Below are 25,076 nucleotides of genomic sequence, written 5' to 3'. Positions count from 1 at the left end.
GATACTAATTCATAATTGTGCTATTTGTTTGCTTTTCATTGTCGTTACCGTTATTATGGCCAACCGCACAAACCTAAATAGAATTTAATAAAGTGTACATTAAAAAAAAAAAAAGAAATTCTTGCACAGCGTCGCTCTTCCAACAAAGCTGGCATTTGGAAACTGCAGAGGAAGATGAAAGCAGGGCTTGCTATTATCCCATTTCATTTGATTTGCTTTTTGACAAAGGAAGGATTCTTTTCGTTTCGGCTAGCTCGTATATACAAAATCTCTCAAGAGGCAACCTTATGAAAGAGAAATGAAATGAATTGTGCTTTGGTATTTGCGTTCTTTGAACAAGTGATCGATTTATGTGTTTATCACTATCCTGACCAAGAACAATTATGAAATTAAAAGGAAAGAATGCACCATAACAATATTAATTAACATTAGAACAATCTGGAAAAGGCCGTTCAGCCCAACAAAGCTTGCCAGTCCTATGCACTTAATTCTTCTAAAATAACATCAAGTTGAATTTTAAAGGTCCCTAAAGTCCTACTGTCTACCCCACTACTTGTAGTTTATTCCACAGGTATGTGGTTCTCTGTGTAAAGAAAAACATTCTAATGTTGGTGTGAAATTTACCCTTAATAAGTTTCCAACTGTGTCCCTGTGTTCTTGATGAACTGATTTTAAAATAAAAGTCTCAATCTACTGGACTATTTCCCTTCATAATTTGAAACACTTTGTCACACACAGCTAAAGGGCTCAAATGAGGGTAATTCCACACCAGACCAGGAGGTGGCGGAGTGCACTGATCCTTTCTCTCTTTCCACTGTAGATCATTTAAGGGAAATTCCGCCTGCCCCCTGATGACATCACTTTCTGTTCTCGGCCCCAATCACATCACTTCCGGTCCCAGCTCAGATGACGTCACTTCCGGCCCCAAACTCCAGGCCCCGATGACATCACTTCCGGCCCCAAACCCCAGGCCCCGATGACATCACTTCTGGCCCGAACCCAGATGACATCACTTCCTCTTCCTTGCTTTAAAGCCGCCATCTTTACCACACCCAAGCAGTTCTGTTTTGGACTCCAATCTGTACACAACTGTTTATTAACTTTTTGCAGCCAGGTTCAAGTATACGGGGGGCTTGCCCCAAACCTTTTTTTGGCTCTTTTGTCATTCTTGACACCCTCAATCATGTCCCCTCTTAACCCTTTAACCGCCAACTCCCTAAATATTCCCCATGCCAGGAGAAATCTGAACAATTTTCGTTTTTTTACTTTACATTTATTCAAGCAGTATTTACCTGCTGAAATACCTGCTGAAATGTTTCAAATAAATGGTCAATCAAAGGACGTAGCTTGAACAAGCGGTCACGGTTTGGATCTTTCTTATCTGGCTCAGATAACGGGCAGCAGTCCAGTTGAGATGCTGGGGATACACCCACTCATCGCCATCATCCGATGCCTCGTCATTCACAGTATCATGCAGCGCACGTTGCTGATCATCATTGTCGCTAAAATCTTCTTCAGAACTGCTACAATCATGATCAGAATTATTGTCCAAAATCGCCTGCAAAACCTCGCTTGAAGTCAGTTTACGTTTCGCCATATTCACAGCTTTCACTTTCGAATCACATCACGTGAGTGGCCAATACAACCGCAGAGTTCTCGAAATACAATGTAGTAATAATACCCATGGCAAACTGTCAGTTATACTACATGCCAGGCATTCACATAACCATAGGCAAATGTGCCGGATAATTCCAGCAGTAAGGCGTCAGCAATAACGCTACGATGCCGGATATATCCGGCAGAGGGCGGTTAAGGGGTTAATCTTCTCTTTCTTAAACCGGAAAAGGCTCAGCTCTTTTAATCTTTACTCATAACTCATCTCCTGTAGCCCTGGAATACTGCTAACACACATCACTCGATGCCATTTCTGCATCTCTTGAACTGTCTCTGAAAGGCATTGAGCCACCACGAGTCTCTTTGCGCTCTGTTTTAAACTCCATTTTAACGTCGTCTACTATCTATGGTATAGTGGGTCTGTGGCTCAAAAAGAGGGGCCGTTTTTGATAAATACCCAAATCAAATCGATCTCCGTGGGTGCGGTTGAGATGCTGAGCCACAGTGCCTTAAAAACGAGCCGGTGTAGGACAAGAGAAAAAAGAAATGGAAAAGAAACAAAAGAGAGCGGAGGTTAAAGGACAGAGAGAAAGGCAGGAGCAGGAGCGAGCCGATGGTTAGAGGGAAGCAGACGGAAGGGAATGGTGCCCCCGGAAGGGGCATGAGGAGTGAGCGTTACACTTTTTGAGGGTCTTCTCGCCGGGTGGAGCCAGCGATCATAAATAGATAGACAGTACAGTTGTGTACTGATTGGAGTCCAAAACAGAACTGCTGGAGTGCAGTAAAGATGGCGGCTTTAAAGCAAGGCAGAGGAAGTGATGTCATCATAGCCGGGGCCAGAAGTGAAGTCATCTGGGTGGGAGGATGGCGCGATTTTGCTGGGAGGAGCCTGGAAAGGCAACCATGGGTGCAGGTGCACGATCCAGTGGCATCCCATGGAATGCTGTGGACTGGGTGGTGGGGGCACAAGTCAGATTCAAATAATAATAATAATTCATTAAATTTATATAGCGCTTTTCTCAGTACTCAAAGCGCTATCCACACAGGGAGGAACCGGGAAGCGAACCCACAATCTTCCACAGTCTCTTTACTGCAAAGCAGCAGCACTACCACTGCGCCACCACATTCAAAGGATGACTGTGCCCGTTGGTGGATGCCTCTCTGTGCTGTGAGGTCCGAGTAGGATCAGCTGGTAGAGGTGTCAGTTTTAAAAGGGAAGCGCGGGGTATGAAAATTTAAAGCAGACACATGCCTGAATTTTAACCTCGTTTTTAATGGATTTTTCTATTTATTGATTCTAACCTTTACAGTACACTTCATTTTATGGATTATTCAAGTATTAACTTGTGAGCACTGCACTTTTGGAACACTTTGATCTGGAATTGTTTTTAACCTTTCACCTTCCCCTTGCTAGGTGTGTTTTGTCCTTATCTGCTACGCTCATATCAGTTACAGTACTGATTGTGTCGGATTCAAAAGGCTCCCATTGTGGAAGAGGGAGCAAGGAGCCAACCCGCACTATCACACTAAATGGTAATCACCACCAGGAACTTCTCTCTAGCATATAAATATGGAGGGTCTTCCAGATTTCCTGGCAGTTCATTCTCCTTGTGAATGCTCTCTGGAGTTGGTGAGTTATCTGTGTCTTGCTGTGCTTGAACCTTAATATATTTTGGACTTTTGACCATGTAGCTGCTTGTTTGACCACTCCATTTGGATCCTGTCACTACAGGAAATTCCATTTTGCCTTTATGCTCCATGGAGCTTCATTATGTTTGGAATCTTTTTGTGATGAATAAATCTTTTATTTTATAAAGATTCGGTGCTTGACCTTATTACTAGCCACAACATCTCCCTCTAATGGACATTATTGGAAGTGCTTTGGAACTATTTAGTGCTTGGGACTCCCAGATCATGACATTAATTGTAAGAGATGGAGAACTTACTGAGATAATTTGTGTGGTGGATGGAGCATCCCTAGCAATTACAGTCCACACACTGTAGGGGGCAGGCTCATGGTTTGTGTGCTGATTGTAATGCCACACCAAGTTGAGAGGTGGCGCTTTAATTCACATCTGCCCTTCTTTCATATAAACACCTGAAGGAATGAGGCCTGAATGGCCCTGACATCACTTCCATTTCTGTGAGTAGCAATGCTCTATTTAAACTTTGACGGTACTGGATGTGACAGTTACTCTGATGGGCTCACACCAGAAAAGATGTGACTTCATTTTCATCAATTTCACAACCTTTGTACTTTAAACTTTTTTTTGCTCAGTTATAAGGGATCACTGGCTGGTGCATCAAATCTTTATCTGTGATTTGTTTTTTCATTTACAACACATCCTGTGTTTATAATATGATAGTACATTCTACATGGGCTACACAGGGCATTCATGTGATTAACTTACCTTATTTATATACAAAGAAAAAATAAACGACAAAAGCTAACATATTGTATCATATAATATATTTACAGTTTTATATTTGGGTTTAAGTCCTGAAATTAAACCTTCGAATGCACCAGACATAAAAAAAGAAGAAATTAGTCACTGGAAGCTGTGCCAGTTCATCACAGTACTGTTAGGATATAGCGGGTTGGATAATGACTGACTGACTGACAATTAAAGTCTCTCACTGCATTTTTTTTTCTTTTTCATTTCTTTAAATAATCTCAGTGAATAAGGTAAAGGATCTGATGCAAGATTGTCTGGGACTCACCTCTTCTCCATGGGGCTGTAGATCTCATTGCTCTGACAGCCATTGATGGTTATAGGATCAAAATTCTGGAAAGAGCGCAGTGCCACACCAGAGATTGCCACATACTGGGAGCTGAAGAAGATCAAAATGGCTTTGGTGCGATAGAAAGGCAGACTGAGATCATGAACAACTGGAATAATAAGAGGATTGTTCCTGCAGCTCAAAAATTGAATATCTGAAAAAACAAAAAGACACAACAGTGGTCAATAGGCCATGTAAAGTGAGACTCTAAAAATTAGATATTTTTCAATCAACTATCCATTTTGTATAATTTATAATCCTTTTGGATTGTGTCATGAGGACCAGCGACAACAGGAGTGTGGACAACAGCACATTAAAAAGGGTATAATTTGAGCCAGAAGTTATATATAATGAAATGAGTAGAAAACTGAAAGAATGTAATTTTGATCAAGTCTGCCACATCTTCGGACTTCTGCCTTATAGCCTTACCAAACTGTGCTTAAAATTCTGGCTGGTTCTTTGACTGTGTGGAACTTGTACGTTCTACTTGTATCTGAAGGGCTTATACTCCAGGTTTTCCACAGACAGACAGACAGACAGACAGACAGACAGACAGACAGACAGACAGACAGACAGACAGACAGACAGACAGATAGATAGATAGATAGATAGATAGATAGATAGATAGATAGATAGATAGATAGATAGATATAAAAGGCACTATATAATAGACAGACAGACAGACAGACAGACAGACAGACAGACAGACAGACAGACAGACAGATAGATAGATAGATAGATAGATAGATAGATAGATAGATAGATAGATAGATAGATAGATAGATAGATATAAAAGGCACTATATAATAGATAGATAGATAGATAGATAGATAGATAGATAGATAGATAGATAGATAGATAGATAGATAGATAGATAGATAGATAGATAGATAGATAGATAGATAGATAGATAGATTTTTGAAATCCACTAATTCCATATCTTAATGATGATCTATAAAATTGGATGCATCTGTCCAAGATTTCAAGTGTCACAGCAAAGGATCTGAATACTTCTGTCAATGTTATATTTCAGTTATTTCAATTATTTATTTTAAATACATTTGCAAACATTTCTAAAATCCTGTTTTCACTTTGTCATTCTGGGGTATTGAGCATTGTTGATGAAGAAGAAAATTCATTTAAATGATCTTAGCATAAGGCTGAAGCTTAACAAAATGAATAAAGTGATGGGTTCTGAATGCGTTCTGAATGCATTGTACATTTTGACAGATAAATTTCCCTTTGGGATTTAATCTAATCTAATCTAATCTAATCTAATCTAATCTAATCTAATCTAATCTAATCTAATCTAATCTAATCTAATCTAATCTAATCTAATCTGATCTGATGTTCTAATCGAATGCATTGCACATAATTAACTCAAATATCACAAGTAAATGTGGGACATAAACTTTCATTCTGAATTTTCACAACAACCATATACAGCAGGGTGGCACGGTGGCACAGTGGTAGTGCTGCTGCCTCGCAGTAAGGAGACCTGGGTTCGCTTCCTGGGTCCTCCCTGCGTGGAGTTTGCATGTTCTCCCCGTATCTGCGTTGGTTTCCTCCCACAGTCGAAAGACATGCAGGTTAGATGCATTGGTGATTCTAAATTGTCCTTGGTGTGTGGGTATGTTTGTGTGTGTGTCCTGCGGTAGGTTGGCATCCTGCCCGGGATTGGTTCCTGCCTTGTGCCCTGTGTTGGCTGGGATTGGCTCCAGCAGACCCCCGTGACCCTGTGTTCAGATTCAGCGGGTTGGACAATGGATGGATGGACCATATACAGCAGCGGTGTCAAACTCCAGGCCTGGAGGGCCGCAGTGGCTACAGGTTTTCATTCTAACCCTTTTCCTAATCAGTGAGTAGTTTTCACTGCTAATTAACTGCTTTTCCCTTCATTTCAATATCCCTGTTTTTAAGGATTCAGTCCTCTGAATTGATTCGTTTCTTCATGAAATGGCAGCGAAACAGAAATGAGACGTGAAACGAGCCAACAGATGAGCAGCTAAACTGGGATTTCAAACTCCAACCAATTTCATTCCAACCAATCTATTAATGAGAAGCTGATTCTTGCTGTTAATTAAGCCCGTTATTTAATTCCGTGGCCTGTTGCTGCTCTCATTCTACCACAGAAGAAATTTCCAAAACTTTTGATTTTCGGTTCATCAAACTGTTTTGGTGACCTGAGAGATTAACCTTACCGAGACTTTCACTTGTCTTTATTTTCAGATATTGTGTGACTGGCACAGGTGAGCTGGTCATGTGGTGGCTTGTTTTGTGTTTCATTATTGTTTGGCTGCTAATTAAAAAAAGAGACAACTAAGGGGCCTGAGGCAAGTTAATTAAAACTAAAGCAAAAGACGTTAATTAGTAGCAAAAACTGGTCACTAATGAAGAAGATGGTTAGAATGAAAACCTGCAGCCACTGCGGCCCTCCAGGCCTGGAGTTCGACACCCATGATATACAGTATAAGCAAAACACAGAATATTCTTGGAAATGCATGACTGAATAAAGATAACATTTCTTGTGCAAAGCCCAAAGAGTTTTCAGTGCACACAGTATCCCGAGGACTCCGTATCATAATGTTGATCGGTAAATCTCAAAGTCTGCCTATAATGCATTGGCCTCTAGCAATTGAATGACTCCTTTTATCACTTAAATAAGCCTTCATTTCCTTTTGGCAGGGTTAAATTGTATTTCATGATTGAATCACAGCCCTCCTTGTGGCTTTCCTTAAAAGGGGCAATTGAAAAGTTGTTCTGGGATTGGAGGAAATGCTTTGAAACAGATATTTGTCCTTTTTATTCATTGACGGGTGCTTGTATTAAACCAATAAAACATACAGTAATGATAGAAGAAGGTAGACTGCAGCTTCCTGTGACCCTAAACTTGGATTAAGGAGGTTCAGTAAGCAGGAATGAAAGGCCTGTAAAGTCAGTCAGTCATTGACCAACCCGCTACAGCCTAACACAGGGTCACGTGGGTCTGCTGGAGCCAATCCCAGCCAACACAGGGTGCAAGGCAGGAAACAAACCCCGGGCAGGGCGCCAACCAACCACAGGGCATACACACACACACACACCAAGCACACACTAGGGTTAATTTAGGATCGCCAATGCACCTAACCTGCATGCCTTTGGACTGTAGGAGAAAACCCACACAGACATGGGGAGAACATGCAAACTCCACGCAGGGTGGACCCGGGAAGCGAACCCGGGTCTCTTTACTGCAAGGCAGCAGCACTACCACTTCACCACCGTGCTGCCCTGGCCTGTAAAGTGAATGAAGCAAAGACGTCATGTAGCATAAGGCTTCTCGTTGCTGTGTTAAAGCTATCACACTGCAGTCACATTGTATTTTAATATGGAAAAGCAACCCACAGTACATCCAGTATTATGATTTCAAATCTTGTGCTATGCTGATGTCTGAGTAGCATTTCCACAGATTTTCCACACAGTATTGGGTTTTCATCTCACATTCTAAACAAACAGTAGGTGTGTTAGGAGAAATGATGATACTGAATTGACCCCATTTATGTGTTTGTGTGTGAGAAAGATGACCCAGCTATGAACCAACGCCCTGTCCAGAGGTCTTCACTGGCCTGCAGCTGGTGTTTCCAGGATGGGCTCTAGTTCACTGAAACCTGGAGTTACCTGAGGTGTATACTGCCATGGATGACTCCAGTATACACCATCTCAGTTTGAAGATTTATACTGATGGCAACCCACAAACCTGTAACATCTGGCTCAGAAGAAATCTCCTTGCAGTGCTGGCTAAATCAGCCATGAAGAGACCTTCTGCTTCTGCTATGTTTGACACATCAAGTCAAGTCAAGTCAAGTTGGGGAGCATGCACTGGTACAGTGCGTTGCCCCACCCACCACACAACGAAAGAGCTCGTGATCCCTGTTGGCAACCCAACCTCTGGAAATGACCCTCTATCTGCCGCAGCCAGGTATTACGTGGGTGACTCCTTGGTCTGGTCCAGCCACTTGGAACCCCAACAATGAGGATCCTCCGAGCTGGACCACCCTCGGGGAAACACGCCACATGGCCGTAGTGCCATAACTGACGCTCCCTAATGCAGGAAATGTGTCTCATTCGGGACTCCATGAACAACTGCTCATTCGACACAAAGTCAAACCAACGGTACCCAAGGATTCTCCGAAGAGACACAGTACCAAAGGAGTCCAGTCTTCATCTCAAGTCACTGGATAGTGTCCATGTCTCACAACCATATAGCAAGACAGGAAGCACCAGGACTCTAAAGACTTGGACCTTCGTCCTTTTGCATAGATATCGGAAGCGCCACACACCCCTTTCCAGTGACCTCATGACGCCCCATGCTCTCCCAATCCATCTACTGACTTCATAGGAAGAATCACCAGAGACATGAATGTCACTGCCGTGGTAAGTAAACCTCTCAACGAGGTCGACACTCTCTCCGCAGACAGACACACTTGTAATGGCTGTGCCTAAGAGGTCATTAAAGGCCTGGCTCTTAGACACTCACAAGCCCAGACACTCAGATAAAATAACGGCTTGATGAAATGAATTATTATGAGTGCCAGTCGCCCATTTAGCTGGTCTGGCAGCATTTCCCTGTTTGATCAAATATGTCGTCATTTCCTAATTTGTCTGAAATGTTGCGTACCCAAGAGTCAGGGTTGTTGTAAATATACAGTCATGGTCGAAATTATCAGCACCCCTGGAATTTTCCTTGAAAATGTACCATTTCCCCCAGAAAATTGTTGCAATTACAAATGTTTTGGTATCCACATGTTTATTTCCTATATGTGCATTGGAACAACACAAAAAAACAGAGAAAAAAAGCCAAATCTGACATCATTTCACACAAAACTCAAAAACCAGGCTGGATAAAATTATTGGCACCCTCTACTTAATATTTGGTTGCACGTCCTTTGGAAAAAATAACTGAAATCAAGAGCTTCCTATAACCATCAACAAGCTTGTTACACCTCTCAACTGGAATTTCTGACCACTCTTCTTTTGCAAACTGCTCAAGGTTTCTCAGATTTGAAGGGCGCCTTCTCCCAACAGCAATTTTCAGATCTCTCCATAAGTGTTCAATCAGATTTAGATCCGGACTCATTGCTGGACACTTCAGAACTCTTCAGCGCTTTGTCTTCAATCATTTCTGAGTGCTTTTAGAGGTATCCTAGAAATTTGATTCTGTTCATCTGGACAAAGTTTTTAAGTGGGAGAAATATTTCGAGACTTATCCAAGTCTCTTCCTCAGTCTCAATTGACTGCAGGTTTCCCCAACCTTATAAACAGTACCTTTGCTTAATCACAGAGACTAGCACCATTGACAAAGGGCCAGTTGATCAGTGATATGCAAATTGTCCACTAATTAGTAGACGTGTGAACCATTCATAGAGGGTTGAGGGTTTAGAGGTAGGTTTGGGGTTTGGGGTCATTGTCCTGCTGGAACACCCATGACTTCTGATGCAGACCCAGTTTTCTGACACTGGACCCTACATTGCACCCAAATATCTTTTGGTAGTCTTCAGATTTCATGATGCCTTGCACACAGTCAAGGCATCCAGTGCCAGAGGCAGCTAAACATCCCCAAAACATCTTAGAACCTCCACCATGTTTGACTGTAGGTACTGTGTTCTTGTCTTCGTAGGCCTCATTCCGTTTTCTGTAAACAGTAGAATGATGAGCTTTACCAAAAAGCTCTATCTTGGTCTCATCTGTCCATAAGATGTTCGCCCAGAAGGATTTTGGCCTCCTCAAGTACATTTTGGCAAACTCCAGTCTGGCTTTTTTATGTTTCTGTGTCAGCAGTGGAGTCCTCCTGGCTCTCCTGCCATAGCGTTTCACTTTGTTCAGATGTCGACGAATAGTTCGAGCTGACACTGTTGCAACCTGAGTCTGCAGAACAGCTTGAATATGTTTTGAAGTTGATTGGGGCTGTTAATCCACCATTCGGACTATCCTTCGTTGCAGTCTTTTATCAATTTTTCTCTTCCGTCCACGTCCAGGGAGATTAGCTATAGTGCCATGTGTTGTGAACTTCTTGATTATGTTGTGTACAGTGGACAAAGGAACATGAAGATCTCTGGAGATGGACTTGTAGCCTTGAGATCGTTGGTATTTTTCCACAGTTTTTGTTCTCAAGTCCTCAGACAATTCTCTGCTCTTCTTTCTGTTCTCCATGCTTAGTGTGGCACACTCAGACACACAACCGAAAGGTTGAGTCAACTTTTCTCCATTTTAACTGGCTTCAGGTGTGATTGCTATATTGCCAGCACCTGTTTCTTGCCACAGGTGAGTTCAAGCGAGCATCATATGCTTGGAATAAAACGATTTACCCACAATTTTGAAAGGGTGCCAATAATTTTGTCCGGCCCGTTTTTGGAGTTCTGTGTGACATGATGTCAGATTTGGCTTTTTTCTCTGTTTTTTTGTGTTGTTCCAATGCACATAAAGAAAATAAACATGTATATACAAAAACATTTGTAATTGCAATAATTTTCTGGGAGAAATGGTGCATTTTCTGGGAAAATTCCAGGGGTGCCGATAATTTTCTTTTATAGATTCCAACGTTTGCGTGGTAAGAAGCATACAAACATTTTTGTGTGTTCGCTAGCTTTATAAATGAAGCCTACAGTTTTTGTATCCACGTTACAAGAATGACACAACAGCACTAGAGAAAGTCCAGAGAAGAGCAACTAGGCTGATTCCACCACTATGAGATATGAACTAGTAGCTGTGTGTGCTCTTCGGGACAAAAAAACAACCTGAAGACTCCCTAGCAATTTTACTGTATTGGTGAAGTTGCAGTGGCGTCAGCTAAGTGGGCCAGGACAGGGTGTATCTTGTCTGAGACGGATGTGTGTCGAGTGCAGCTGTGGCACAAATTGAGCGGGACAGGCTGGAACCTGTCTCAGGCAAACGTGTGGTAACTCGCTGTGTGAACGTACAACATGCATGTACCACAAAGCTGAGTTTGTCTGCTTGGGTTGAATGAGAAGTGAGGTGCATGCAGGTGCCGAAAAAATGATAAAGTGCATGCATGCACCATCTTACCAAGTGCAAGTCACACTTGTATAAGCTTCTGCATCTGCCATTGAATTCACACCAACTCCCATGGCTGTGCTTGAGTGTGAGCAGAGCAGACCGCTCCTTACACACACACAGGTCTTTTGTAGTGAGAACTGAGGTGCATGCCAGCGGCGAAACAATTTAAAAGTGCATGCATACGCCATCTAGTGGCTGTGGTTGAGCATGAGCAGAGCAGACTGCTCCAGGCACACACACACAGGTCTTTTGTTTATATATGTCTCATGATCAGAGACTGAAGAAGTTGAACCTTTTCAGTTGAAGGAAACTTAGATTAAGAGGGGACATGATTGAACTGATTTAAATTATAATGGGAATGAGAACAGTAGATCGCAGTTGTTACTTTAAAATAAATTCTGCAACAAGAACATAGGGACATGGTTATAATAATAATTCTTTACATTTATATAGCATCTTTCTAGATACTCACAGCTTTTTACATAGTGAGTGGTGAGCCACTTCAACCACCACTAATGTGCTGCATCCACCAGGCAGCCATTTTTGCACCAGTACTCTCACCACACATTAGCTGTTAGGTTGAGAAGAGGTGAGAGGAAGTTAGTCAACTAGAGACAGGGGATGATTAGGGGGGCTGAATGATTAGGTCATAGGTGGCAATTTAGTCTGGACATCAGGATGCACCCTGCTCTTTACGAAGGATGCCAGGAGACCTTCAATGACCACAGAGAGTCAGGACCTCAGTTTAGCGTTTCATCCGAAGGACGGCGCCATTTTTGCAGCACAGTGTCCCCATCATTGCACTAGGGCATTTGGACCCACATTCAAACCACAGGGTAAGTGCCTCCTTTTAGCCTCACCAACGTTCCTTTTTCAGCAGCAACCCAAGCTTTTCCTAGAGGGTCTCCCATCCAGCTACGGGCTGGGCCTGAACATGCTTAGCTTCAGGTGGATGACCTCTTCTGAAGTGCATGTGATATGGCTTCTGGTTGGAAACTTGTTAAGAGCAATACAAATGCCTTCACACATAAAAACAGAGACACGTGGAATAAATTACCAAGTAGTGTTATAGAGAATTGGACAATTAAGACCTTCAGATCTCGAAGTGACATTATTTTACACAATCTAGGTGAATGGGATGGATGAGCTTGTTGGGGTGAATGACCTGTATTCATCATAATTCTGCTAATGTTCTTTAAGGTGTATGATGGACAGTGAATCCCTTAGTGACCACTTGAATACTTCAGATACCATACTTTTATTGTTGTATTTGTGTGTTTATTTGTATGCTCCATTTTGAATCTGAAAATAAAGTTGGACTTGTTGCACTGATTTATCCATAAAAATCCTTTCATTCCATATCCCTGATACTTTACAATTATACACTGACAGAATAAAGGTCAACAAATTTCCTCTTACCCAAATCATGTACTTGATCCTTGGTATCAATCAACTTAACGGTCATAGTCTTCTGACTCTGGTCCATAAAGCTGGTTCCATCAGCAGACAAGTGAATGATCACTGCGGCAGCCACCATTGGCTGGCTAAAAAATGCCTGTCAGAGATACACAAGCATTTAATTCAATTCATGTGAACGCTAAATACAGTAAACCATAATACTTAACATAACATTCTCAAACCTGCTCAGTCCATTTCAGATTCAAGAGTAGGAGCAGCCATGGATGGGGCACTAGTCCATGCCACCCACATACCCACCTACTCATATTCAAATTAGGCCAGTGGAGATTTCACTAATTACCTAAAACACCAATGTCATATGTGCCTGATTAATTCAGCGCTGATAAGATGGTCATCTTTCTGAAACATTCTCATCATCTCAGCAGATGAAATCTAAATCTCTGTTAGAATAACCTTTGGGTTCTTGGTCACCTCCCTGCACCAAGGCTCTTCTCACCTAGTTACTCAATTTGGCTGCATGGCCAACCTCAGGAAGAATCTAAACTTTTAAGCAAAATAAGATTAAGAGGTGACATGATTGAAGTGTTTAAAATTATGAAGGGAATTAGTCCAATGGATCAAGACTGTGACTTTAAAATGAGTTCATCAAGAACACGTGGACACAGTTGGAAACTTGTTAAGGGGAAATTTCGTACAAACATTAGGAAGTTTTTCTCTACACAAAACAATGATAGACACTTGGGATAAGTGACCAAGTAGTGTGGTAGACAGTAAGACTTTAGGGACTTTCAAAAATCAACTTGATGTTTTTTTGGAAGAAATAAGTGGATAGGCCTGGAAAGCTATTGCTGGACTGAATGGCCTGTTCTCGTCTAGATTGTTCTAATGTTCTAAACTTCTTCCAGTTCACAATTATTGAGGCCATTGTGCTCCTGGGAATACTCAATGATTACGACAATTTTATACCATTGTCCTGATCTATGCCTTACCACAGTTTGATCACAGAGATCTACAGAGAGTTCCTTGGACTTCATGACTTGGGTTTTGTTCCAACATGCAGTGTGGATTTTGGGACCTTCTCTACACAGGGGCGTGTCTTCATAAAGGATGTCCAATCAATTAATCTTGACACAAGTGGACTCCAATCAGGTTTTAGAAACATCACATGAAGAATTAAAGCACACAGGATACACCTGAGCACAATTTGAAGTGCCACAGCAAAGGGTCTGAATACTTATGTGAAGGAGAGATTTTATTTTGCATTTTTTAATAAATTTGTAGAGTTTTCCGAAGACACATTGTCACTTTGTCATTATGATTTATTGAGTGTAGATTTTCGAGAAAAAATGTAACAGTAAGGAGGCTACCTCCTTGTTTCCATTTATTCCTATTCTGGGTCACAGGAGGGAGAATCTTACACTGGCAAGACTGAATGCAAGGCAGAATTCAGCTCTGGATATGGCACCCTTCTTTCTATGGGTCCACCTCTGTCAATGCCTATTTGGAATGACCTAACCTGCATATCTTGGTGGACATGTAAGCTACACACAGGAAATGTCAGGACACAGGATTTGAACTTAGAACTCTGGAGCTGAGAAGCTGCAGCATTAACCAGTACACCACCATGCTGGCTTCTATCTTTGCACGCTGCATACTAATATAGTAAATCTGACAAACAAAGCGGTAAAAATGTGTGGGTTTGTACAATTGAAAAAAAAAGAAAGTTGTTTGAGCTTTCCTGGCAGTGATTTCTAAATGTAAGATCTTCTTCTTCCTCTCCTCAAAAAGGCAGCTGTTTCCACTTGTAGACCATCAGATGTTGTCCTAGTGGGCTGCTTAGTGGGGTTCTCGGGAGTCATAAACACATGATTTATAGAGTGTCACCAGAGGTCGTTATGGTTTGCTACTTGGCCACAGCGCCTTTCAAGACACATGATCTGGTTAAACTGTGAAGTACACACAGGTCTGCCAGCATAAGGAGGTCTATTTGATCCGACGGTGTAAATGAGAAGCCCCCTTTCTCGACCCTGTACCTTCATCCAGAACTGGGAGACCATTGAGGACTGCTGCTGAAGCGCCTCTGGGCAAGGGAACCAGGAGTACTGAGAAACTCTCTCCGTCAGCTCAAAGACTTTGCTCTGGCAAACCTGAAAAGAAGCACAATATTACAAAAACAAATCACAAAAAGGTTTTTATATACATGATTAAAAATAGAGAAAAGTCAAGCAAAATGACACCTTTTACTGGCTAACTAAAAAGATTACAATATGTAAGCTTTCGAGGCAACTCAGCCCCCTTGTTCAGGCAAGATGTGATGATTAAAAATAAAAACACAAATCGGAAACCAAACACGGTCAAACCACAAGTACTGGCGGGTGTTCACCTCATAGGCAGAGTGGTCGAAGGGAACAAGCACTGCGCTTGAAAGCACAATGTTCCTGGTTCAAACTTCACTTTCTGAGGCCTAGGGAGACCATTAATCCAGTGTGATTGTGCTTCATGTAACAAGAAGATGCTCACACAGGCAGCAAGGTTTTTGATCAGTCACGTTATAAACATAAAGTTGCTTTCTCAAATGGACTGGAGTTTGACCTGACAGCTTTGGGCTTCCTGACTTGTCTATCACAGTGGCCACACATTCTGACAATCTTGGGAGACCCTTTGAAAATCCGCAGTCTTTTGGTAGGTGGAAGGAAAATTGGAATACCATATATACTCACATTTTTAGTTCTCCCGCGGATAAGTCGTGGCTTGATTTTACTGTATAATTTCCCATATGTTATAATGTCGGTTGTATAAGTCAAATCCGGAAAAACTGACGCTATAGGTCCAAGAGATTACGATATGCTAACTCCTACTTGACAGAGTAAACCACAGAGCACACTGCCTTTGTTTTCTATGTATTGTGCCCACAATTTAATTTTGTATAGCCCCAAATCACTCAAGAAATGCTGCAATGGGCTTTAACAGGCCCTGCCTCTTAACAGCCCCCCAGCCTTGACTCTCTAAGAAGACAAGGAAAAACTCCCAAAAAAATCCTTGTAGGGAAACAATGGAGGAAACCTTGGGAAAGGCAGTTCAAAGAGAGACCCCTATCCAGGTAGGTTGGGTGTGCAGTGGGTGTCAAAAAGAAGGGGGTCAATACAATACAGTACAATACACAGAACAGAACAGAACAAATCCTCAATACAGTATAAAAAATAAAACAAGTATGGAGCAGAATTTAATAGTAGATGATATCACATAATATGATTTGGATTTGTTTAAAGTCTTGCAAAAAAAAATCAAAACTGAGAAACTCCTTATTGACTTTCACCTCACCAAAGAGCCACTATGTCCGTCACAACTTAGTGAGTGGGTGTAGAGATAGTGCACTAGAGGGAGTCCACATCAATGACATGGACTGTCATGCTATGGACTGGTCACATAGCATCCATCCATCCATCCATTTTCCAACCCGCTGAATCCGAACACAGGGTCACGGGGGTCTGCTGGAGCCAATCCCAGCCAACACAGGGCACAAGGCAGGAAACAATCCTGGGCAGGGTGCCAACCCACCGCAGGGTCACATAGCATAGAAGAGTTAAATAAGAAAGGGCAGAGCTGGCTGTTCTTCCTTAGGTCAGTCCTGCCTCCTTGTCTCTTCACTTTGTACACCTCTGACTTTAAATATAATATCCAGTTATGTCAATTGCAGAAATTCTCAGATGATTCTGTACTTATGAGATGTATTTAGTGGATGTAGAGGTGGTACACCTGGTACACTTGGGGATCTACATCAATGACAGTTTGGACTTGTCTCATAAAACAGTGGCACTATGTAAGAAAGGGTAGAGCAGGCTCTTTTTCCTTAGGAGTCTGCATCCCCTTAATATGGGTAGTGAAATCCTTCACATCGTCTACAACTCTCTGATGGCCAATGTGTGGTGTGCTGGGCTGGTAACATCACTTCAAGAGGGACCGACCAAATCAACAAGTTCATTAATAGAGCAGATTCAGTTATAGGACACTTCGCTGGCCTTTCTGGAGGTCGTAGTGGAGGAGAGAATGAAAACAAAACTGAGTGCCATTATCTATCTATTATACAGTATAATGCTTTTATTATCTATCTATCTATCTATCTATCTATCTATCTATCTATCTATCTATCTATCTATCTATCTATCTATCTATCTATCTATCTATCTATCTATCTATCTATCTATCTATCTATCTATCTATACTTGTTTTATCGTGTCATTATTAAAAACATATCAACCAAACGATCGATTGCTTTTCACTATGGCATGCAATTTTCGTCCCAATTTTCTCAATTTTTTTATTTTTAATAAATTTGCAAAAACCTCAAGTAAACTTTTTCACGTTGCCATTATGGGGTGTTGTGTGTAGAATTCTGAGGAAAAAATGAATTTAATCCATTTTGGAATAAGGCTGTAACATAACAAAATGTGGAAAAAGTGATGCGCTGTGAATACTTTCCGGATGCACTTTATACATACCAGTAATGGCGCACTGCACAGTAACGTGCAGTGAATACACTTGGCTTCATTCCTAGTTACTCTTTATCCTCTTTCTCTGTACGTTTACCATTCGTTTGCTCGGAGGTTGATGTGCTTGCTGCTTCCTGAGCAGCTCTTCTTTTTTCCACCCTAGCGGCTCACTGCTTCTCTTTTATCTTTTCACGTTAAAACTGATTAAGTTAGTTTTTGTCTTGCAATTACTTAGTACATTTTCTTTAATCTTTCACTTAATCTGGCACTTAAGTCTTCAATCTACCTCAAGAATGATTAGTGAAGGTGGTAGGGAATGAGAATGGCGCCCGTACGCATGCGCCGCACGGCCACCCTGCTGCGCTACTGAGAGTTGATTTTACAGTAAAATAAAATAAAAATAAAAAGAGTAATAAAATCATCACCCCGAAAGGGGATAGTAGACGTCGCATAGTATATGTGTACCAAATTTCAAGTCAATAGGTGAAACGGTTTGCGAGCTACAGGTGATTTAAAATCCTGGACAGACAAACGAACAGCCACGGTAGTGTATTATATAAGAAGATTGTGATGTGTGAGTCCCTGCTTTGCACCCCAAAACATGAGGCTGAGTCTCAGTACTTTAGCAAAACCAGCTTTATTCAGCGTGAAACAGGAACAGCATGGTAATTTATTGTAGCGGGAGCTACCACTCTCCTATACACACATGACGATCGCACTTTGGGACACCCTTCGGCATATCGTCCCATTGGGAGGAGCCCCAAAAGAGTTTAGAAACCTTACTATATATACATATTTATATATATATATATTGTGAAGGATTTACTCCGGCCCTCACCCCCAGGCCGCCAGGAGGAGCTCTCACAGCAGCGTGGACGTGCCCCAAGTTCCAGCAGGGCCTCATGTATTATGTAGTTTTTGTACGCAGCCCGGCTGGATACCTTGGGGGCCACCAGGAGTCGCCGTAGGAGGACTCGGAGGCTCTTATGTGCCCTATAACCCGGGAGTACGTCATGGTCACGTGACAGGAAGATACGATGTGCTCCCGGGTTGAAGAAAAGGACTGTTTGCCCTGAGCCAGAAGGAATAAGGAACTGTGGACTGATTGGGCAGAAACACTTCCGGGTCAGGGAATATAAAAGGACGATGGGAACTCCCAGACGTTGAGCTGAGCTGGGTGGAAGGGTGGCAACGCGTCTGGGAGTGGAGGATTGGTATTTGTTTATAGGAATTATTATTATTTGAGTATTGTGGAGTGGAGGGTGTTTTGTGCACAATTTATTATTATTATTAATAATAAAACTATTATTTGGACTTTTATGTGGTGTCTGACATCCAGTCTGAGGGTTCAAGGGGTCACGAGACCATAATCTGTCACAACATACAGATATATATATATATTTCTCTCTATTATAAAAGGAAATCCTGATATGAGACTTTCTTGGAGATAATTTTAACTCATGCAAGAGATAATTTCAGGCGCTGCAAGACGAGACTTTTTGCCAAGAGATTTTGACAAGTTCCGCCCTCCTCCCAAGCATTTACAACCACACCCACGATCCAATCACTTCTCATTCATTCAAATGCTATTGTCAGACACAGTTCCTGCATTCTCAGCTCCAAGTGGGGTTGGAAACAAAAGACAAAGAGCAGAAGACAAAGTAGAACATTGTAAAGAGGTTCAAAAATGATGGTGCGATACACATGCAGAGCAGGTTAGAGATTATGAAAGTGTTAAAATTCGAAAGTCTCAAAAAACTGACAGTAAAGATCGCATTAACGCTAACAATGAAATAACAGAACAGCGAAAAGAGATTGAATATATGGACATAGGTGATATGACAGAAGTATGTACTTATTGTTCGGCTTTAAACTTTAAGTCGGAGACTTGTAGATCGCCTAATTTGTGTTGCCATCAGGGAAAAGTAGTGTTTCTTCCCAATGAATTAAAAGATTTGTTGTTTGGTGAAAGTGAAATCCACATACGCTAGTGGCAGAGACACAAAGTGGCTGGCGCGTAGAGCAGGCCGAGGGTTGGTGAGTGAAGCGAGCAGGGGTATACAGTATATATACTGTATATATATATATATAGGGTTTGTCTTCATGTGCCCCAACTCTTCACTTTCCTGCATGTGTCACATTTGAGTTGCCAGAGAACCAACCATGAACATCTTTGGGATTTGGGAGTGAGAGGAAGTAATCCCCCCACAAAAACATGGGGAGAACATGCAGACTCGACACAGATAATGCCTGGGTCACAAAAGTTCCACCCAAACCTCTGGAGCCGTGATGCAACTGTTTATCACTGTATGTACCACCCAAAGAGAAAACATAATCAAAACATGATACTTTAAGACCAGCCCCCTCAATACATACTAAATATAGGCTTCACATTTTAAAATGCTGGAGAACCCCTGCCAGCCATTAACTAATCCAAAAAAACAAGAAGGCAAAAACATTTACAGTGAATTTCTGAACTAATTATGCAAAAAAATGACCTAATCGATCTGAGACCTATAAAGTTTATATGCCTCTTTTTAATTTTTAGACAGTGGAAAACAAACTGTCATGGTCAAATTTGTTGTGTTTCATTTTTGTGAATTTTCCAAACACGGTACACGTCTCTGATTGTCACTGCTCATGCCTTCACTGTGGCTTTAGTCACTTCACGTGGGAAGAGGACGCAACACGTAGCAAAGCATTTCAACTCACTGTGTAGAATAAAATATTGCTTTTCAAATGCTGATGTCCAAAAAAACCTCACGCAATTCTCCTGATGTTATATCAATAAAATGCAGCCGTGTACAACACTAAAATAAAATCTGGAAAGGCAGTTGACGCAGCCTCATCATTTTTAATGATCCTTAGCCTCGGCAAGTCATGGTGTGATGCTCCCTGCTGCACAATGGCGATTTCATTCTATTACTTCATCTCACAGCGGGGCTCAGCATTATACCGGACCGCTGTGTGAGTCACTCCATGAAGGCACTCTCTGTGTAAACCATACACAATTCATGAACTTCACCGTGTTTGCAGAGTGTATTCCATTAGGCCTCACCGAGAAGGCAGAAAATGTTCTTTCCAAAGTGCTGTTTAATGTATCATAGAATGTTATAAAAAAAAAAGAAAGGATATGTACCTGTACATGGCAGTGAAGTCACAGCTCATTCTGAATAAATAATCGTTTCTAGGAAGCAGGATGTGTTGAGCAATATGCAAGCAAAATCAGGCCAGCGGCTCATCATATCTTTACCATTTTATAAATGTATTAGGAATTCCGCTTTGAAATAAAGGAGGTCTGTTCCACAATAACTAATTAGGATCTGAGGAGAAACTGAAGATTGAGAGGTGACACGTTCAAAGTGTTTCAGATTACGAGACAAATTATTACAGCAGATACCGGTTGTTACTTTAAAATAAATCCTGCAACAAGGATACGGGGACATAGCTGGAGACTTGTTAAGGTCAGATCTCGCAAAAATGTTAGAGAGTTTTTCTTCATGCAATAAACCATGAACACATGGAATAAATTACCAAGTAATGTGGTGAAGAGTAGGACTTTAAGGAACCTTCGGTATGTGTCTATTCTCGTGACGTAAATCAGTGGGGCCTCCCTCCTCACCCGGCATGTTGGATAAACTTTCGCTGATGTCAACGCATAGTCCTTTGCCTCCAATTTGTGTCCTCTCGCAACGACTGACGTCCCATGTGCAAACTTCCTGCATATAGTTATTCCAGTCAACTATAGTTCTCTTCGCCATATCTAATTGGTTTTCGCACCATTTTACTGACATTAGATCCTCACACCACAAATAAATGAGCCGAACCACAGTCGAGAATGATAATCGGGAATTCTCCAGCCAGTTCCCTTGTCGGATGGTGACACTTGTGCGGCAAGTTTTCCTGAAGCACCTCCACTTTACCTGGTTGAAGAAATATAATTTCATAGGGTGGTTTCGGGGGCAGTGCCTTTCTATAGGAAGAATACCTGTGTCCTGAAGAAGGGACACGGATGTCTCCTCGCTGGTTGGTAGTTCCCAAATTTTCATTGTTCCTGGGTACACTGCACTATCAAAGAGATAACGTGAAAAGATTAGAGGCAAGGAATTAACTGTCAACATGGCGTGCTGCACATCCATTACTCTCAGTGGAAGACAGTGGGGGCGGCAGCCCCACCGATTTACGTCACGATAATAGAAAAGTACCGAACCTTCAAATCTCGACTTCATGTTATTTTGGACAATCTTGATGAATAGGATTGACAAGCCTGTTGTGTTGAATGACCTGTTCTCATCAAAACTGTTCTAATGTTCTGAGCTAATTTGGATTATTTAGTTTCAAAATAGGAGACGCAATGGTTAGCACTTCTGGTTAGCTGCAGTTTCAGAATGCCATGTTTGAATCTCTCAGTCATTCCTTGAGTGGTGCTCCTACGTTGTCCATGGTTCCGGATCATCTTTGTTCTTCCCATATCATAATACTATGAATTTTCATTTAACTGGTGTATTTAAAATATCCTGGTGAAGTCCAAAAAAACAGCAATACAAGCATACAATGTAAGGGAATTGGAAATCAACCCACCTCAGCAGGCCTCAAACAAGCAACAATAATAATAATAATTCTTTGCATTTATATAGCGCTTTTCTCACTACTCAAAACTACACCAACTACTTGGAAATATTTATTACATTAAAGTTAAAGATTGTAAGTCCAAATTAAGAAATGAATGCATCTCGCAACTTGCAGGTAAGAAAAAGGAAAGGAAAACATGGCAGGAACCAAATGTTATGAAGACAGCGACTACCAAAAGATTGAATTGGAAAATTAAAAAATATACTGAAAAGAATAAAAGGAGTAGGCAAAGGCCAAGTTGTGTGTGGAGAGGAGGACTTTAGGAACATCAAATCTCCACTTCATGTTATTTTTGACAATCTCAGTGAATCGGATGGACAAGCCTGTTGTGTTGAATGCCGAAAGTCAGAAAAAGGAAAATTAAATAACGTAATGAAAGAATAAAAGAAGTAGGGAAAGGCGTAGTCTAAAACATGCTAAATTCAAAACAGCAGAAGCCAAAACATTAAACTAGAATCACAGTTAGAATGGAGAAACGAAGGCTCCTAACACTAAAATCCTTACACGATCTACGATATGTACGGCATACTCCCAGTAGTGAGCAGCATAAAGCTACAGAACACTATGCGACTCTTCAGTTCCATCTGGGGGAGTAAACGTTAACATTATACAAAGTTACTGTCTGTTATACCTGCATTTTTATCACTCTTTAATTTAATTTTGTTTTTCTAATATTACATATCTATCTATCTATCTATCTATCTATCTATCTATCTATCTATCTATCTATCTATCTATCTATCTATCTATCTATCTATCTATCTATCTATCTATCATATAGTGCCTTTCATATCTATCTATCTATCTATCTATCTATCTATCTATCTATCTATCTATCTATCTATCTATCTATCTATCTATCTATCTATCTATCATATAGTGCCTTTCATATCTATCTATTATATAGTGCCTTTCATATCTATCTATCTATCTATCTATCTATCTATCTATCTATCTATCTATCTATCTATCTATCTATCTATCTATCTATCTATCTATCTATCTATCTATCCATCTTTCTAGTTTGTGCCATGGCCATGCTTTAGGGTGTGATACCCTTCCTTTCAACCATGCTTATCATTCTTTAGGATCTCTAACAAAATTACTAGAACAGATTCCATTTTCTCAAATTTTTATTTTTATACTGTATTGAGGATTTGTTCTGTTCTGTGTATTGTATTGTATTGACCCCCTTCTTTTTGACATCCACTGCACGCCCAACCTTCCTGCTAAGGGGTCTCTCTCTGAATTGCCTTTCTATCTATCTATCTATCTATCTATCTATCTATCTATCTATCTATCTATCTATCTATCTATCTATCTATCTATCTATCTATCTATCTATCTATCTATCTATCTATCTATCTATCTATCTATTATATAGTGCCTTTCATATCTATCTATCTATCTATCTATCTATCTATCTATCTATCTATCTATCTATCTATCTATCTATCTATCTATCTATCTATCTATCTATCTATTATATATAGTGCCTTTCATATCTATCTATCTATCTATCTATCTATCTATCTATCTATCTATCTATCTATCTATCTATCTATCTATCTATCTATCTATCTATCTATCTATCTATCTATCTATCTATCTATCTATCTATTATTGCGCTCAGCTTCGTAGTACAACTTGGTGTGCCAGCACGTGTGCCCTTTCGACCATCTCCATTGCTTGGTAAACTTTAGATATTTTTGAAATGTGTTTATCGTCTCTAGTTTTTACACAAGGCCAAGCATATGTTACTTGCTCTAAAGCAGTGCTTCTCAAATGGTGCGCCACAACATTATAATGATGGAGAAATTACAGAAATGCAAGGAAAACTAATTCCTAATGAAGACAGAGTGTTTAGTCAGAATGATATACATAAGGAAGTATTTATTGCTTTTTTTCAATCTTTTGTACTTTATTGAAGTATATTGAAGTGTTATGGATTACAACACTCAAGTGAACAGGAAGTAAGCAGACCGCATTATAAGAGGTCCACCGGAACTTATTCTTATAATTTCAGTCTATTTTTGTATAGTAGTTAGAGCCCATCAATCCATTAAGTGACATGGGTTAGCCGTCTAGGGCAGCATCATCTGGGGGATAGGTTGTCAAACTCTGATGATTCTGAATGGGCACTGTTACCCGCTGGGCGCTGTTTATGAAAGTAAAAGTGTGCACGCTCTGTACACCAGGGGGCATGCACTCCTTACAATTTATGGTATATACACAAAGAAGGCGCTGTTTGTGCTACTGACGAGGCACGTGCTCGGGACACCCCCTTCCAGTCTGATGATACTGAGTGTGCGTTGTTACCCGCTGGGGACCATTACTATAAGTAAAGTCCAAATGGCCGATGTTTGTGCTACTATGGGGTGAGTGCTCTGGACTCTGAGGGGGACTTTTTATCAACCTCTGATAATATTGAGTGTATGATGTTACCTGCTGGACACCATTTATGAAAATAATAGTGTACATGCTCCATATGCCAAGAGGTGCTCACTCCTTAAAAGTTTTGAGATATACACAAAGGGGTGCCGGTTATATTATTGAAGGGGCATGTGCTCCAGACACTAAGAGGGGCACCCCCCCTGCCAGTCGTTGACCTCTGATGATACTGAGTATGCGATGTTACCCACTGGGTGTCGCTTCTACAAGTAAAAATGCACATGCTAAAGATACCAAGGACAACGTGCTCCTTAAAGTCCATGGTATAGTCACAAAGGGGTGCTGTTTGTGCTACTCTAGGGATGTGTGCACTGGACACTGAAGGGACCCCACCCCTCTACGGATAGTGAAGTCTAAGCCACTATGAACAATAAGGGGCAACTTTCGTCCATCCCACATGAAGCTCCAAATGGACCCTCCCTACTGAGTACAGGCTCACAGTGTGTATACAATTCCACAACTACAAAGCATTAACAGCAAATAGCAAAACCATACATTTACGTATATTAAACACTTTGTGAAATCTGACTAACATACAACATGACACTTTTAAATCCCTTAAAGTTGTAACTGAGATAGGACCTTCTGACTGTAGAGAAGAGGAAAACAAAAACTGCAGTCAGCAACATTGCAGGAGAA

The 25,076-nt window shown here is 41.0% G+C and overlaps 1 protein-coding gene across 2 annotated transcripts in view; it reads right to left on the bottom strand.

Annotated features, from left to right (window-relative positions):
* Window positions 1–25,076, bottom strand: part of pappaa (pregnancy-associated plasma protein A, pappalysin 1a) — an 803,024-nt gene that overhangs the window by 231,290 nt on the left and 546,658 nt on the right. For both annotated transcript variants that reach the window (XR_007935844.1, XM_028809181.2), the window contains exons 11-13: window positions 14,898–15,011; window positions 12,865–13,000; window positions 4,336–4,549 (exon numbers count right to left, since the gene is read on the bottom strand). Coding sequence is in view for 1 of the 2 variants with exons in the window: in XM_028809181.2 (XP_028665014.2) it covers window positions 4,336–4,549; window positions 12,865–13,000; window positions 14,898–15,011 (464 nt within the window). In the remaining variant the exon portion in view is untranslated. The remainder of the gene's footprint in view (window positions 1–4,335; window positions 4,550–12,864; window positions 13,001–14,897; window positions 15,012–25,076) is intronic.

This window comes from Erpetoichthys calabaricus, chromosome 9 (genome assembly GCF_900747795.2).
Source record: "Erpetoichthys calabaricus chromosome 9, fErpCal1.3, whole genome shotgun sequence".
In the NCBI taxonomy this organism is placed as follows: domain Eukaryota; kingdom Metazoa; phylum Chordata; class Cladistia; order Polypteriformes; family Polypteridae; genus Erpetoichthys; species Erpetoichthys calabaricus.
This window is presented reverse-complemented; position numbering and strand designations above follow the sequence as displayed.